This window comes from Pogona vitticeps, chromosome 10 (assembly GCF_051106095.1).
Source record: "Pogona vitticeps strain Pit_001003342236 chromosome 10, PviZW2.1, whole genome shotgun sequence".
In the NCBI taxonomy this organism is placed as follows: Eukaryota; Metazoa; Chordata; class Lepidosauria; order Squamata; family Agamidae; genus Pogona; species Pogona vitticeps.
Genome location: NC_135792.1, coordinates 21,393,353 through 21,410,011, shown reverse-complemented (window position 1 = coordinate 21,410,011; position 16,659 = coordinate 21,393,353). Strand labels below are relative to the sequence as shown.

The following is a 16,659-nucleotide window of genomic DNA, read 5'->3' as shown; positions in this document are numbered from 1 at the left end:
GAATGCAAGGATGGAATGGGCAGTTCTAGTTTACTCATAATCAATGTTCTTCCGAACAGCTTGATAACAACCTATTGCCAAAGTCTGCACCTGCCACATAAGCATTACTGATAACAAAATAGAAAATTTCTGTGACTTAAGTGATCCTTCATGTGGCTCCAGCATATAGGGATTAGGTACTCTGTAACAAAAGATGAAGAGAATTAAGAAGTTTTAAAGCACTGGACAATTGTACAAAAAAACCCAGCTCTTCACATCAATATACCATATTTTTCCATGTATAAGACGCCGCCCCCCACTTTTCTAACCCAAAAGTAAGAAATCTAAGTGGGACTTAGCAAGTGTAGCAGGAAAGGGATCAAAGCCCTGCATGATCACTTTGATCCCTGCTTTCCCTTCCACTTGTTTTTGTTCTCTCCTCAGCCTACTTCCGTGTATAAGACGACCCTCAATTTTTATTCTAAAGATTTTAGACAAAAGTATAGTTTTATACACAGAAAAATAAGGTACACATACGGAACTGAAACAGAACAACTCTATCTGCTCTAGTCCTCTTACCAGCAACATAAGCATTCTAGATATCAATTTTAACCTTGAGCAACATGTTTGTGGATCAAAGTTCACTGCATGTTTTGGCAAATGCTTAAATTCCAAGATTCATGGAAACTATTGTCTGCAAAATAATTCTGATCTGCAGCCACTCACACGGAAGCCTGTGTCACATAAAAGCTCCATCCAGTTAAGTGTCTTCAAATGGAGAAAGGTAGACTGTTCTGCTTTTAGGCTACAGCATTCCACAAATGTCTCAATGAATCTCATATAGGGCTGAAACCTCTCTGGATGTATTTGCAAGAGTCTTGTCCTGGATGTGCAGAGTTCAAGCTTTGCATACTAAGATGTGTAGATGTAACACGGCGTTCGACACATGTAAAAAAAAGGACGTCCAGTTTATATGCTCCAGGACTGAATCACAGCTTAACTAAAATTCTGATTCCATCCCTACGTATTCTGGACTGCATCCTGAATCGACACAAGGAAACAAATCTAAATACATATGAAAATACAAACAAGCTCTATATTAAAGATCACCAACATGTTACTTGTCTACTACAGTACTTTTTTTTTCTACATTCTGAAGAAACAAGTGGTGTCAAGTGATAATTTACCCCCAAATATTTGGCTACTAGGCAATATTTATCACTTCCCACTACAAACTATCCTGAGCACATTGCGAATGACTCGTCAAAGACACTTTTGTAGGGTAATTAAATGAATTCCAGAATGTTACCGTTATTCAAGGAGATCTCTTACATAAAGGGCATGCAGCTGAATCTCATAATTTTGAGGGAGAAAAAAACTTATTACAAGTGTAATTATTGAACCTTTTGATCACCATGTAATTTTATGTACTACAGGTTGGCTTGCATTGCGAGTTTCAGCCAAAGTTGATGGAGTTCAATAACTTGACTAACCATCCATGAATAGTCCTCATTATCTTCTCGGCGATGGCTCCTCGCCTATGGAAGAACCTCCCTCCGGAGATTCGCACAGCACCTACGCTGGGAATCTTTAAAACCCAATTTAAAACATGGTTATACATCTAGGCCTTCCCTCCAGTCAATACCTGATTTCTTTCTATTTTCCTTTTATTTTTTTTTCTTCTACTTTATTACAATTGTTATTGAACGACTATGCACATTCTTGAGTTTATTGTTTTATCCTATATTGTAAGCCGCCTAGAGTGGACGAGTAGTCCAGATAGGTGGGGTATAAATCAAATAAATAAATAAATAAATAAAATCTAAGTAATAGAATTCTCAAAGCAGGCATTCAAAGGTAATACAGGAAACAGATACCATTTCTGGACTGTCTCAAAGAAGATTTGGATTTCAACACAAATGTCATTAACAAGTAATAAGGGGTTCATAGAACATTTCGGAAATGCGCGGGGAGTAGACACGAGAACCAAGTATTTCATGCCCCCATCATAAGTCATCTGTGTAGCAGAACAGCTGCTGTGCATTCTATGCCCTCCCCTCGCTGACGCCTCCAGTCACCAGCTGGTGCACATTGGTCCTTCCCTCCCCATTGCGTGATCTTCCAGTCTAGGCAGGAGCCCGGACTTCCCTGCTCTGCCTCCTCCAGCAGCTGGCCACTCAAAGGCATCACTGCAGGAATCTCTGCCCCGCCTCCTCATGCCCATCTCTAATGGGGAGCAAACAGCACCAGATGTAAATAACATGAAGGGTTAACACCACCAATTTGTCATTTATAAGTACACTTGCCTCCAGAGGTTCTTTCTCGCAACAGTGTAGAAAGTTCAAATATTTCAGAACAGGAAATAATACAACTGAAAAGGAGATTCATTCAATGCCACGCTAAATGCAGAAGTTCCATACGACAGCCCAAATTGATAGTAAAAATGAAACACAATCATTCCACCAGCCCTTACAGATGCACTAGGCATCTTTGTATACAGTTTTCCATTTTTTAAAATCTTTATGTCTGCCCATCAACCTGAGAACTTTAGTTACTGAGTAGTCTAAAAGCAATACATTAATACTCAAAACGCAGTTCTACCGTTATAGAGCCCAGGTTTACATTTTCCTCTTTTGTTTCTGTTTATTAAAAATGGAGACTGCCAAGAGACTTAAGCTTTCACAGAAGATTTTCAAGAATAAGAAATGGTTTGTTACTAAGAACCCACTTCAAATGAAACGCTTTATTCCCTGAACTAGGGGCTTTTATTGTCACATATGCTTGTTCCCGGGCACTAGCAATGCTAAGTACAACAACTAATTTCAAACTCCTGAAGCATTTTCATCAGCGCTCCGCTATATTCTGTACCCTTTAAAATCTGCCCGTGTCGTGATGAAGAAAAACAGTATCTGGCATCTGCTCCATGGGAAATATCCGAGCATAATTCTTTCACAGTTGTGCTCCTCGGTGGCTCTGCCTACCACAGCAAGTTTAAGCATCGGGACCTAAATGAAAACTCTGCACTTTCAGTCCAATGTATCAAGGATGCAAACTGGGGTTTTGAGCCACTAGCTAGCAAGACGATCAACCCGGTGACATTCAGAAGAACATTTCCGCTACCTGAGAAGGACATTAATAAACCCCCATCACACTCCAAAAGGACGTTCACAGACCAAGGACAAGTTCAGTTCATACTACCCTCTGCTCAGAGTTTTAGAATTCATTCTTACTCCAGTCAAGCTTCGATTTATATTACCTCTGCTCTAGTTTTTTTTAAAAAATCATCTAACAGAAAGAATTCTAGATTACGCAATGGGAACAAAACTTGTAATTCATTTTATTTGCAATTTTAATCGTCTCTGCATCAAAACTAACTTTACAGATTTCCCGTAATCCAAAAACTTGATCACATCTGCCACTATGGTTCCAATGAATGCATTCCAATTCACTTTCTCTTTGTATTTGTCTGAACTCTGACAAGCCTAAAAGAAAACACAAATGTTACACTAAGATGGTCTTGCATGTCTCAGGAACAATTACTGCTTACTTTTACACCTCAGGCATCAAACGCTACCAGACAGAAAAAAATCTTCCCTGCACTAGAGGCAAAAAGCACAGAAAAGCCAGCAAACTATAAAGCCATTTCAAAACTACAGTTCTTATCCTAAGTGAGGCTGTGTAAAGCAGCTTTAACGACAACATTACGAAGCAGAGATGGGTATGGACAGCTTTTGTATGGTGAGTCATGTTACTGAATTAGTTTCATCACGCTTGATGCTGGAAAATAATCACAATAATGCCAAATCACATATAACTATGCAGAATTCAAGGGTGAACAATGAACAAATGAATGACATGGCTGTGCCAATGTGAGAGCAGGTGGATGCAAAGACATTGCCAAGTTACAAAGGCATACTTTACATAAACTCAAGGGGTTCATCTGTGACAGGCAGGACTAAACTTTTTTCCTTCTTGAGAAGCAATGCACTCTTAAACTTCCTTAAAACTCTACTTGACAATTGCTGTTGATGTAGAATTAAGAACTAGAGAAGGGAACAGCTTCACCTTCTTTGAATGGATGTACTAGTGTTGTTTGGAGATCCTGTCCACTCTGCATGTAATCTCTTTGATGTATATGCAAACATATACATGGAAGCCAAAGAGTAATTATGCCTAGCTGAACAATTAACATCAATAGTGTGCAGTATTAACATCGATAGTAGGCAGAAGAGCAATATATTGTGCTTTTTCACCAGTTTGCACGTATTAAAGTCTAGTGATGAAATATTTAGGAACCTTTGCCTGTGCCTCTAGAGAAAAAGAACGCCTTTACAGAATTTCAGCTGCACTGCACAAATATTTGTGCATCTTGATTCAGAATTTTTTTCACCACCTACAAAAGATTAGATCTAAGCGGGTACTGCAGAGTCAGACTCAAAGGCAGCCTAAATATGATTTCAAGGGTATACATGCTTCAGATAAACCTTAAAGACAAAGGCTAGTGCTTTGATATCCACATCTGTCTTTACCTTAAGTTTAAAACCCAAGGCTACTATTAACTGCATTGTGTTTAATTCTGGTAGGCATGTTTGCCAATAAAGTTGAATTCAATTATTTGCAGAGATTAGTTCATATACCTTCCATATCTGAACTTTAGCACCAGCAATTAAAAAATAAAATAGCCCAGTCAAAACCAATCTTTGTTTTGGTAAACTTTGAAGAGCTTTGATAGATTGTGCTTTTTTTGTTTTATTCTTCCAAAGATCAATACTGCCCTCTAGTGGGGAAAAAGACTATATTATCTCCAGTCAAGAAAGCAATACATGATGGAACATGGATAGGTTAGCTAGACATGACTTAGACATATTTCTACTTCTCCTTTTTGTACAGTGGACATAACAAACAGGAAAAATATCCCAAGAGGGTTAAAAACACCCAGAATAAAAATCTATGTAGCTCTCCATCAAGTGTTCAAAGGTACATCCAATTCACCATTATAAAGGACTAAGGATTCTAGTCCCATCACCTCCTGGCAAATAGAAGGGGAAGATATGGAGGCAGTGACAGATTTCACTTTCTTGGGCTCCATGATCACGGCAGATGGTGACAGCAGACACAAAATTAAAAGACGCCTGCTTCTTGGGAGGAAAGCGATGACAAACCTTGATAGCATCTTAAAAGTCCGAATAGTCAAAGCTATGGTTTTTCCAGTAGTGATGTATGGAAGTGAGAGGTGGACCATAAAGAAGGCTGACCGCTGAAGAATTGATGCCTTTGAATTGTGGTGCTGGAGGAGACTCTTGAGAATCCCCTGGACTGCAAGGAGAACAAACCTATCCATTCTGAAGTAAATCAACCCTGAGTGCTCACTGGAAGGACAGATCCTGAAGCTGAGGCTCCAATACTTTGGCCATCTCATGAGAAGAGAAGATTCCCTGGAAAAGATGCTGATGTTGGGAAAGTGTGAAGGCAAGAAGAGAAGGGGACGACAGAGGACGAGATAGTTGTGTCCTCGAAGCGACCAACATGAATTTGACCCAAACTCCGGGAGGCAGTGGAAGACAGGAGGGCCTGGCATGCTCTGGTCCATGGGGTCACGAAGAATCGGACACGACTAAACGACTAAACAAACAAACAAAAGGATTCTAGTAAACGTACTAAGACAAGGCTTTCTACTACACTTTATTAAAACCTTGCATCTTGTACATTCATAAAACCCTTCACCTTTGCTTTCTCCATCCTTTCATTGCATTTGTAAACATCAAGTACATCAAAATGCAGGTGGAAATAGATTGCAGGTCTTCAATGAAAAATGATTTTTTTTCACTCCTTTTGAAACAAATAAGCACTCCCTTTGTAGAAGTTGTTGATGCTTATCCTAATCCTAGCATTAAATATATGTCTTGTTGAAGGGTTAAAATTAAACTCCCACCTCTGTGTTATCTTATGATAAGGAGCTATCCTTGAGGTCTTGAGAACTGTGGAATAGTCTGTTACCACAAGTTCATTTATGTATGTGTCACTGATTTGACAGTTTAGGGACAACGCTTGCCTTTCTACAACTACAACTGCCGTATGGCTCTGTTCGCCTGGGTGCAATTAGATATTTTTTTAATTTTGCTATGGCAGTGAGCCTCCTGAAGGAAGGCATGATCAATACATGTTCTTTAATTGCTTTTAGCTCTGGTGTTGTTCATTTTATCTGGCTGGATCGCTCAGTCAGTTGGAGCCCAAGGGTTGAAAGCTCAATTCCCTAGTGGCATCGTAAAAAAAAAGAGCCACTCTATGTGACTGAGATACAGAGGCCCAGAGTAACCCCAGACAAAGGGGAAGGTACACCACATCTGTTACTAGGAAACTCTGGAAAAGGCTCATCAAAAGTCAGAATGCACTTGACAGCATGTGGAACAAAAATATTCTTGCTTACATTTCTCAGCCTGCTGATATTTATATTGAAGAGGCATTCACAGATGCCACTTCAATATAAATATCAGAACCACTTGTTAATTTGAGTGTCTCTCAGTTACGTTATACAGACGATCAATATGTCTAGCATTAGATAAACAAAGTTCCCAGATTCCAAGCAGCTTCATCTTCAAACAATAATCCAAGTTTCATAAATGCTGATCAGTCCACCGTATGGCCCAATCCCTCTGGACAGCCACAAGGCAACAATAGGAGCCGAAGGGTCTAGATTCTTTGTACAGATCCTCACCCCCAGCAGCAGCAATAGGTTATATCATGGAAAGAGCAGAATATTGTGGGGACAACCCTAGAAACCCATGACTGCTACAGTCCTGCGGCTAGGCGCCAGGGCAAACCATTGTTCAATAGCTCACCTTCCTAGCGGCTCTGTCATTATGTAAGTTCAGTACACCTGGTGAGTTGCTCATTTTTGATTTCTTTCCTCTCTAATTCTGTTTTATTCAACCTTCTCTGAGGCCCATTGTGAATTGAGTCCACCTGTCACTCAGTGTCGATTCTCTTTGCTTCCCCTGGTGCATGGAGATCTAGAACCTCTCACAGATTTGTTGCATGTTCTTTTCAGGCTGTTGTATATTTCCTTCCTTCCTTCTTTATCATCAATTTAAAAAAAAGGACAGGCCATCTCTATTTTGGGTCAGCTCTTTGTGCATTGGTGAAAGAATAAGGAGCATGGTATCTTTGCAATGTTCCTCATGATACGTCTTGGGATACAGGGATTTTTCTTCCCTTAGATTCGGTAGTGAATTCGTCGTTGAGAACAAATTAGCTGGACTTTCTTGGCGAAACTCACAAGGTTCCCTACAATGTCTCTAGAACAACTTAGGTGTCATGGCTTCGGTCCTAAGGCTCCATGCCCATGTTTAAAATCTTGTGGGGCTCCACGTTTGGGTGTAGACTGGTGAACTGCGTTCCTAAGGAGTTCAGCCCCATTTTCATCTTCTTTGTTTTCTGCAAAGCTTGAAAAGTGAAGACTAAAGCTTGCAGCTTCAGCTGTTTCAGGCCTTTAGTTATCCTCCAGGTTCCGAATCAGCAATTAAGAGTGTCCTTCTAGCCAGCAGGTATGAAGAAAGCTACATTTTGATTGCTGTTCTGGATGATGTTTCATTCCTGCTGATCTTTCTTGCAGCAATTCCAGGTAGAAGCTTTAATGGTGTTTTTTTTAGCTTGCTATTGGGTGAGTCAGGAGCAGACATTTATACCTAGGCTGCCAACTTGTCTGATGGCTGGCCGTGTTCCCTCGGAACCTGAAACCATCAGAAACCATCATTTTGTAACCAAGTAGAGTGAGGAAGACCTGCCCCTACAAATGTTGTTGGGACTGCCCTTCCCATTAGCCCAGCATTATCCAGATAGAACAGCCAATGATCAGGGATGACGGGAGTCCCAATTTTACAACATCTGGAAGGAACACGTTCTATAGACCTGCTATAGATCAACTTCTCTGTGCAATACTACACACACACACACACACACACACACACACACACACACACAGTGGTGCCCCGCATAGCGACGTTAATCCATTCCAGGATTAACGTTGCTATCTGGATTCGTCGCTATGCGCGGGGGGGAACCCACAGGAATGCATTAAACTCAGTTTAATGCGTTCCTATTGGGGAAAAACTCACTGCTATGTGGGGAATCCTCCATCCGGCCACCATTTTCGCCGCCCGGTAAGCGAGGGCAGGGCGCGAAAACGCTACAGGCGGCCATTTTGTTGACCTGGCGGCCATTTTAGAACCGTCGATCAGCTGTTTGTAAAACATCGCAATGCGAAGATCGGCTATGCGGATTCGTTGTTAAACGTGCGCTCGTTAAGCGAGGCACCACTGTATGTATATATGTATATGTATGTATATATGTATATATATAATTCAAGACCTTTCACAGTAAACAAATAAGGGGGACCAATAAGCCTGGCAGTGACTTTAAAAACTCATTTCGAAAAGGAAACAAAGTGACGTATTGAAAGACTTTATTTTCTTGTCCTCTTTCCTAGCCCCAAAGAATTTTGCACCTAGAAAGTGAGTTTCAGCCAGAAGTTTCAAAAAGGCAAGTGGGCTTCATTTGTGAAACCTTGAGCATTAGTTCATTATTTGATGCCAGTTACTACCTCTGCGCGTTTAGATCCAGAGACATCTTGCACAAGTAGAAACACATGTCAGTCTCCACAAGGCCCTGCCTCCAACATCCCACATCTACAACCCTCTTTGTTCCTGAATAGATCATTCCAGCAGGTTGCTTAAGCATCTGGGGCAGGTTCAGGGGTGGAGAGAAGAAAACCCCACAGTACAAAACAAAACCCACTTTCCCTTCTATCTTACAGGTTGGCTTGAATGTCTTAACCATGCGGCCTCTGTACTCTTATGTCTGATGAAATGGATGTATTCCACAAAAAAGCTTACGTTAAAATATAGCAGTTAGGCTTTAAAATGCCAAAACATCTCTCCCCTCCCCTTTTATCTATTCTAGTAATTCTCTTCTTGAAAAAACAATAATACTTAGGTCACCACAGGAGACACACCACACTACTTATTGACCCATACATGTGTGTGGTATGAAACTCTAGAATTCTTTTTAATTGACAGGACCATCACATCTATGATGCAAAGCTGAGACAGTTACACTTCACTCAAAAGCTATTCATGATAACTGACAACAATGCCCTCAAATGCTAGACAATTATCTACAGCTTTCTTTATGTACAGATCAAGCAAGAACAAGTCATTTAAGGCAGTGGTCCCCAACCTTGGGCCTCCAGATGTTCTTGGACTATAACTCCCAGAAGCCTTCACCATCAGCTGTGCTGGCCAGGATTTCTGGGAGTTGAAGTCCAAGAATATCTGGAGGCCCAAGGTTGGGGACCACTGATTTAAGCCATCATATGATAATATGTAGTTCTTAAGAGCCATATCACATCTCCATTTGTTGAATAACCGTACCTTGCAACTTAATGCTAATGTAGATATCTAAACCGGGACAACGTCCTGTACAGATGAATTCTTACTTGGAAATAGGATTCCATAAATTCAGTGCAATTTGATTGCAAGTAAATGGTTTAAAGTAGAGGAGCAGTTTCTGGGGAAATCCAAAAACCCAAACTGCTCCCTTCAAGCCCCCTCCATGCTGCAAAATTTCAGAAACAAAACACTCACATTTTCATTTCAAAATAAAATAAATAGAACCAATGGGCTTCTTTTAAAAGCATACATGAGGAATTTTCGTAGTATTGCAGCCTATATAGCGGAGGCAGTGAAAACGCAAGCTCTTATAAAAGGATATGGTTTTATAAGAGAACTCCGTATTCGCTAAAAGTCTGTTGCAAAGATCCATGTGCACAATATGAAGCGGTGGCAGCAATGGAAGAATGCACAGAAGGGCAGAAGGGCTATTGATGGAGAGCATGTGATCAAATGTGCAAACAAATCTCACACTGCTGGGTGTATCGCCTAGAATGCTGAGAATTCACATTGCACTAGAATGAAAACAAATTTCAACTGCTATGTAGCCACCCAGAGTAGACTTGTGTCTAGATGGGCAGGGTATAAATTCAATAATAATAATAAAAAGAATGTTGTTGTTGTTGTTTAGTCATGTCCGACTCTTCGTGACCCCATGGACCAGAGCACGCCAGGCCCTCCTGTCTTCCACTGCCTCCCGGAGCTGGGCCAAATTCATGTTGGTCGCTTCGATGACCCTGTCCAGCCATCTCATCCTCTGTCATCCCCTTCTCCACTTGCCGTCACAAAATAAATGTAGAATTGTTCAACTTTTCTACACCACCCCGGACCCATCACATCGCTGCTAAGGAAGAAAACTAGAAAATCAACATAAAAGAAATCCATAGATATGCAACGCCTGCTAACTCAGTTGAAGTACCTTGCTCAAATTTTAAATGTAATATTGACCTACCTATTCCTGAATTCGCTCCAGTGACTATGACCGTTTTTCCACTCATGTCCCGACCCTGAAGTATCTCCATCGCAGTTGTACTTCCGTCGTATTTTTGCTTTGCGCTGGGTTTCGCTGGACTGTCTTCCACTGTGAATGCCAGTCTTGGGTCCAGGTAGGTTGTCCTTTTGTTTATATGGCTTAAAGAAGAAACGAGAAATGTTTCTCCGCATCAGAGTCTCCTCTTTCAATAACCATGCAAACACTGGAAAATACTTTCTGTCAACATATTACTACATGAACAGATACTATACATTATTTCTGTAGAGAATATATGGGCTCCCGAACTGGGGGAAAGGAGAGCTGTAAGTGAAATGAACTAAATAAAAAAGAAGAAACAATATTCTTAATTTTACTCATATGAACACATACATCAGAGTAACATGTCACCAACGGGCATGCTACACACTGGATCTCCTACACTGCCAGCCACAATTATTTTTGTTTTTATATCACTTCACTTCTGTCTCTATGTGAAAAACAAGGAGAATCACACTCCTCAAAGTGCCCAGGAAATATAATTACCCAATAAAATAAGGGATAGAGTCATAATTGAGAAAATATATATATTTACAACTGGAGGAGGTTGAATAAAGAGTGAAAACAAATCACAAAAAATTAGTTGTAAAAACAAAAATGCATTTGCCAGGGGTGCAGACTTTTGCTACTAGTGAATAATAATACTCAGTATTATTCTGCAGAATAATACTGAATATTAATATTGTTAATAATAATATTTGCTGCACTCAGCAAACAATGAGTTCAGCAACCACTCTGCCTTTATCCATGTGATTTTCTTGGACACCCTAAGACACTGTATCCACTATCCCTTTCATTGAAGCAAGGAAGCAAAATTTTGGTAATCAAATCAACCTTATTTTCGACGCGGCTCCTGCCATGAAACACAGCGTAATTGAGAACGTCGTTTGTTTACTTACTTTGTTCAGTTCACAACAAAACAAAATAAAAATACTTCCTATACAAAGTAACCAAATTAGTCTATGCAAGCCTATTGAGAGGGGAAAAAACTGAAAAGAAATGAAATAAAAGAAAAACATTGTGGCACTTTGAAGACTAATGTTATCTTCCAATGTGAGCTTTCATGGATGTCTGAAGAGGTACATATACTGTATGCACGGAAGCTGAAATGCAACAGTCTTTCAGGTGCCACAATGTTTCTTGTGGGTTTCTTTTTTCCAATTTTTGTTTGGTACAGTATTTATATTTTTTAAAAGTCTGCTTTGTATCTATACTAATGAGACTATATGTATGTGTGCCCATGTCCCACTTAGCTGCAAGTTCAAGAAACCTAGCCACCTGAAACATGGATGGGGACAATTTCACATATTCCTTTTTTCTACAGGGCCTAGAATTCTTTAAACAGTTCAAATTTGGGGAGGGGGGGGGACAGAAAAGGAGAATACATTTGTGTTGCATGTTATCTCTACTATATTGGAGAAAAGCAGAGCGAGAAGATTGAAAAGAACGAAAAAGCGTAAGGATGTTGGGAGAGAAAATAACAAAAACTATGCTATACATTAAAAGGGGGGGGGGGAATCAGGATACAAAACCAAAAACTCATTTGGCAAACCATGGGCCAGCATAAACTAAGTACAAAATTAATATTACAAAGAGGTGAGGTTTGTAAAGGCCTGGGTAAAAAGGCAGGTTTTCACTTGCTTATGGAGGCTCAATTGGCCAAGATCTGTTTCTCCATTGAGAGGGCTGGGTTCAAAAACACACCCAGATCCCAGGCCTGATCCTTGGGGGGAGTGTGATCCCATCCAGATCAACCCTCTAACCGATCATAATGCCCTCCCAGCAGCAGGATCTCCATCCTGTCATGATTCAACTCCAGCCTATTTGCCCTTATCTAGTCCATAATCACAGCCAGACAATGCCATAGGTTTTGTACAGCTTCTCCTGCTGAAGAGGAAAAGGGGAGATAGAGTTGCTTGCCCTTAAGTGTACTGGTAACAACACACTCCAAATCTCCAAATGCCCTCCCCCAGCAGCCTCCTACAGATATTAAACAGCAAAGGGGAGATGATTGACTTCTGCAGAACATCACATTGTAGTGTCCCATGGGAACGAAACAGCTTCCCCAAGCTGGCACCAGCCATCCAGGAAAGAATGAAAGAATGAAGCCAGCCTAATGCTAGGCCTCCCATCCCTAGTCCCAACAAGCGGTCCAAGAGGATACTGTGCTTGATAGGGTTAAGGGTGACAGGGCCACACTTCCCCGGTTCGGCACCTGTAACAGCAGGGCGACCACAACTGTCTCAGTCCCATGATGTCGCCTGAACCACGACTTCCCTTGGGCAAGTGAAATTTGGCAATAAGATTCTGGCTACTAAATTGTTCACCAAGATTAAGTTTTACTGATGTCACTTCTTTAAAAATGCCTGTTTTTTAATGGCTCAGTTTTTTAGTGTAACTACAGCGCTGTCCATTTATTTCCGTTCAAAGGGTAGGACATCTGGAAGAGTAGGGCAGGCAATCATCATAACGATGAAAGTGTTTAGGTGGGACACATCTTAACTTCTCTGGACATATATCACAGTTCTCACTTACTCAACAAAGTAAACTTGTCCATTTGCATCCGTCTCCTGCTCCCAGCCATACGGCAAATCTAAAAACAAACAAACCAGAAAACCCATTCAGTGGCACTGAAGCACAATTTCTGCCTGGCTATCAGCTCAAATAGTCTAATTGCATGCCCTTGTCATCACATTATCTTCATCTGAAAGCTGGCAGTCAAAAAGCATGGGGCAGAACAGTGGAGAACTACAGCCACCGAAGGCTGAGAAACCATGGCAGATCAACAGTGTGTGATCAACAGGTTGTATGTTCTTGTAACACAATAATCCTGAACACATTAACTTCAGATTAATGAAAGGGCAGGTGATACCTCTATTAGCTAACTGTGTGTGATTTTTAGATGGATTATTATGCATTAGACTGGTCGAAATGACTAGAGAGGCGGGGTATAAATACAATCAATAATAATAATAATAATTAGTGCTTTGACTGGATTTTTAATGCTACCTGTGTTTTTCATTTCTCAGAGTGACATTTGGAGGGTTTTTTATGTACTTAACTGTTCTTAGCTTTAATATTGCCTTTTAATGGTGCAAGGTGCCTCTTTATACTCACTGATCTGAGCTTTAAATATTGTCTCTTAATGGTGTTAACCACCATCGTATACTCATTGTCTACAATTTTAAATACTGTCTTTCAATGTTGGAAGCCACCTTGGCAGGGTATAAACAAACAAACAAGCAGCAAGCAAACAAACTGCTAGCTTTCAACCTGTACCTACATCAGACTGTGCACCAATATATTGTGCAGAAAGAAACATATGAAAGTAAATCAAAACAAACAAACAAAAAACAGGCATGGTAGATGTCCGCGTCGAGATTGCAATCATATGTCAGGAGTATGCATTTCAAATTCCGCTCCAGTGGCTCATGTTGGATTCTTTCTTCCAACACATAAAACATAGTGCTGCCATTTATTTGAGATGAGAGAAGCCCTTTGTTTGATGAACTGGGAAACAGAATCCAACAAGAGCCACTGTATTTGAAACCTACACTCCTGTTTTATGTTTGCAGTCTATATTTAAGAACTCACTTTTAAGAAATAGACCAGACATGGACATTGACATGATTTCTGGAGACTTTTGTATCTTTTTTTCTATACAACCCAGAATATATTGGTGCAAGCCTGATAAAGACTAATATAAGTAGAAAGCTAGCAATTTTTAAAATTGATCTAAGAAATGTATCACCTGCTTTTGCTTTTGTATTGTCTAAGGAAAACACAGCTTCATTTGTTGTTTTTTCTGAACTTCAGACTAAGCGTACACAAAATTCTGAAGAATAAACTGCTAAATAAACTGGCTGAAATACCTATTCTTGGATCCAGTGGTTCAATAGCTGTTGTTTGATCATCTGACACCTGCATTCTGAAGGTTTATCCATAGCAGTGGATATTACACTGTAAAACTGTGACTTTATTGTGATGTGGTTACTGCTTTTTACTAGAAGTGTGCGATTTGAATTTTCTGGACTTGTAGTCCAGATTGGTAGTCCAGTAGCCTTCCAGATTTGAAAGGAAGCATGCCAGGATGAAGTCACTTGATAATCAATCTGTAGACATCCTATGATACAAAATTTCAAGCTGTCATCTTTCTACCCTTTAAGAAAGTTACCTGTATGAACTCTCGCATTACATCTCACAGCAATAATAGCTGAAAGTTTACCATTTTTTTTACAATTATATGGATGCATTTAGCAACACACAAATTGTTTGCAAAATAAAAGCTTGCATTGCTCTTTTCTGTATTTTATCTGGAATACCCAAAGCAAGACCAAGCGAAACCTGGTTTATTAGCCCTAGGCAACAGAAAACAAACACAAACCTCCGGCAACTCGTTTTCGTTTCCCAGATTTAGGATGGTCCCACTGAGTTCTCTCTTCCAGGTGACTGAAAGAATATAATTTTAAAACACATTTAATAATTATTTTTCATAATACAATAGTCTGTCAATACTGTCACTAATGTATATTCAATACGAAAAGTACCTGAGCCAGTCCATTAGCCTATTACCTTTTTCAACTAAAACACTGTACTGCCTTGCTATCTTTTGAGCACCAGCAAGTCAGAGAACTGGCTTAATTAAAAAGTGAAACTAATCAAGCTAATACTTCTCACCTGTTGAAAAGTCATAACTCCCTCCCCCCACATTCTCCACCAGATTGTTAAGGAACAAAATGAGTAATGTTCAGAAACAGAGGTGAGCAAAGTGCTGCCACAAAGATGTTGCTGGACTGCTCTTCCCATTTGTCTTAACAAGCATAAAGGGGGGAAAAGCCAAGTGTGCTGCTTATTTTTGTTGTTGTTTAGTTGTGTCCGACTCTTCGTGACCCCATGGACCAGAGCATGCCAGGCCCTCCTGTCTTCCACCGCCTCCCAGAGGTCAAATTCATGTTGGTCGCTTCAATGACATTATCCAACCATCTCATCCTCTGTCGTCCCCTTCTCCTCTTGCCTTCATACTTTCCTAGCATTAGAATCTTTTCCAGGGAGTCATCTGACAATCCCATAGTGCTTGAAGTTCTTTCCGGGCAGTTTACAACATAATTACTCATCACCCCCACCCTGCAAGCTGGGTTCTCAATTTACCAACCTCTACATTAAGCGGCTGAAATTGAACGCAGGTTGTGAGCGGAGTCTGGGCTGCAGAACTGCAGTTTGACTACTGCAACACAAGGCTACTTATTCCCAGAGTCGAAAACATTGGAAGTTGTAGTCCCACAACAACAGGGCCACAAGCTTCCCAGACCTGGCTTTAAAATCTCATTTAGGAGGATGGTAGTCTACAAGGGAAAGTGGATCAAGAAAAGAACCGGAATGAAAAATGCTCAGAAGTAAAACACTTTGGTTTTAGCTCCCATTGTTTAAAAGCAAATTTGAGGATGCTAAGACTACCGTTTCACATAATAAGTGTTTCACCTCTGAGTCGAAGAAGGAAAGCTTTCACAAATAATATCCAAGGCAACATCAGGGTCTGCCTTTCAATGTAACCCCAGCCGTACACTACTCAAGGAGTGTGTCTGGAGTAGCTGCTAGGATTATATTTAAGTTCAAAAAGCTTACCTGGGTCTCTGAAAGATCTTTTGGTAGAAACATCCTATCGTAACTATGGCTTCTTATGTTTTGTTCCTATTTTTGCCTTGAGCCAAAGTGGCAAAACTTGAGTCAGTTCTTTAGGATTGAAGCAAAAAACCCCACAAATGCACAATGCTGCAAGAACGGCTGCTAACCCTACCACTAACTAAAAGCAGGAAGAGATAACGAGGTTTACAGGCACACCTGTTTACATTGCTAACTCTTGGGTTTTTACAGATGTGAGCCTATATTCAGCCTGTTCCCTTTTCCAGGGCTAAAGTTACCCCAGACAACAGTTTGGGCTGTTTTACGGAAATTAGAATACTTGATGGGCTTCTGCATGCGGCATGATTTGTGTTTATTTACGGAATCGCAACAAAGTTGTACTGTTTGTGCTATTAGGATATTAAGTCACATCCAATTTAGAGCAACCATAATAGGATTTTTAAGGTATGTGAGAAGTTTAAAGAGGGTTTTACTAGTGCCAGCACCACCCCCAGTGAGTTTCCACGGCAAAGTGGGGATTTGAACTCAGATCTCAAGTCCTAGCTCATCATTCGATTCACAACA

General features: G+C 40.4%; 1 protein-coding gene across 5 annotated transcripts in view; it reads right to left on the bottom strand.

Annotated features, from left to right (window-relative positions):
• The window catches only part of WWOX (WW domain containing oxidoreductase), a 605,441-nt gene that overhangs the window by 587,252 nt on the left and 1,530 nt on the right, over positions 1-16,659 (bottom strand). For all 5 annotated transcript variants that reach the window (XM_078380482.1, XM_072980597.2, XM_078380483.1 and 2 more), the window contains exons 2-4: positions 14,840-14,904; positions 12,991-13,048; positions 10,378-10,556 (exon numbers count right to left, since the gene is read on the bottom strand). In XM_078380482.1, coding sequence (XP_078236608.1) covers positions 10,378-10,556; positions 12,991-13,048; positions 14,840-14,904 — 302 coding nt within the window. The remainder of the gene's footprint in view (positions 1-10,377; positions 10,557-12,990; positions 13,049-14,839; positions 14,905-16,659) is intronic.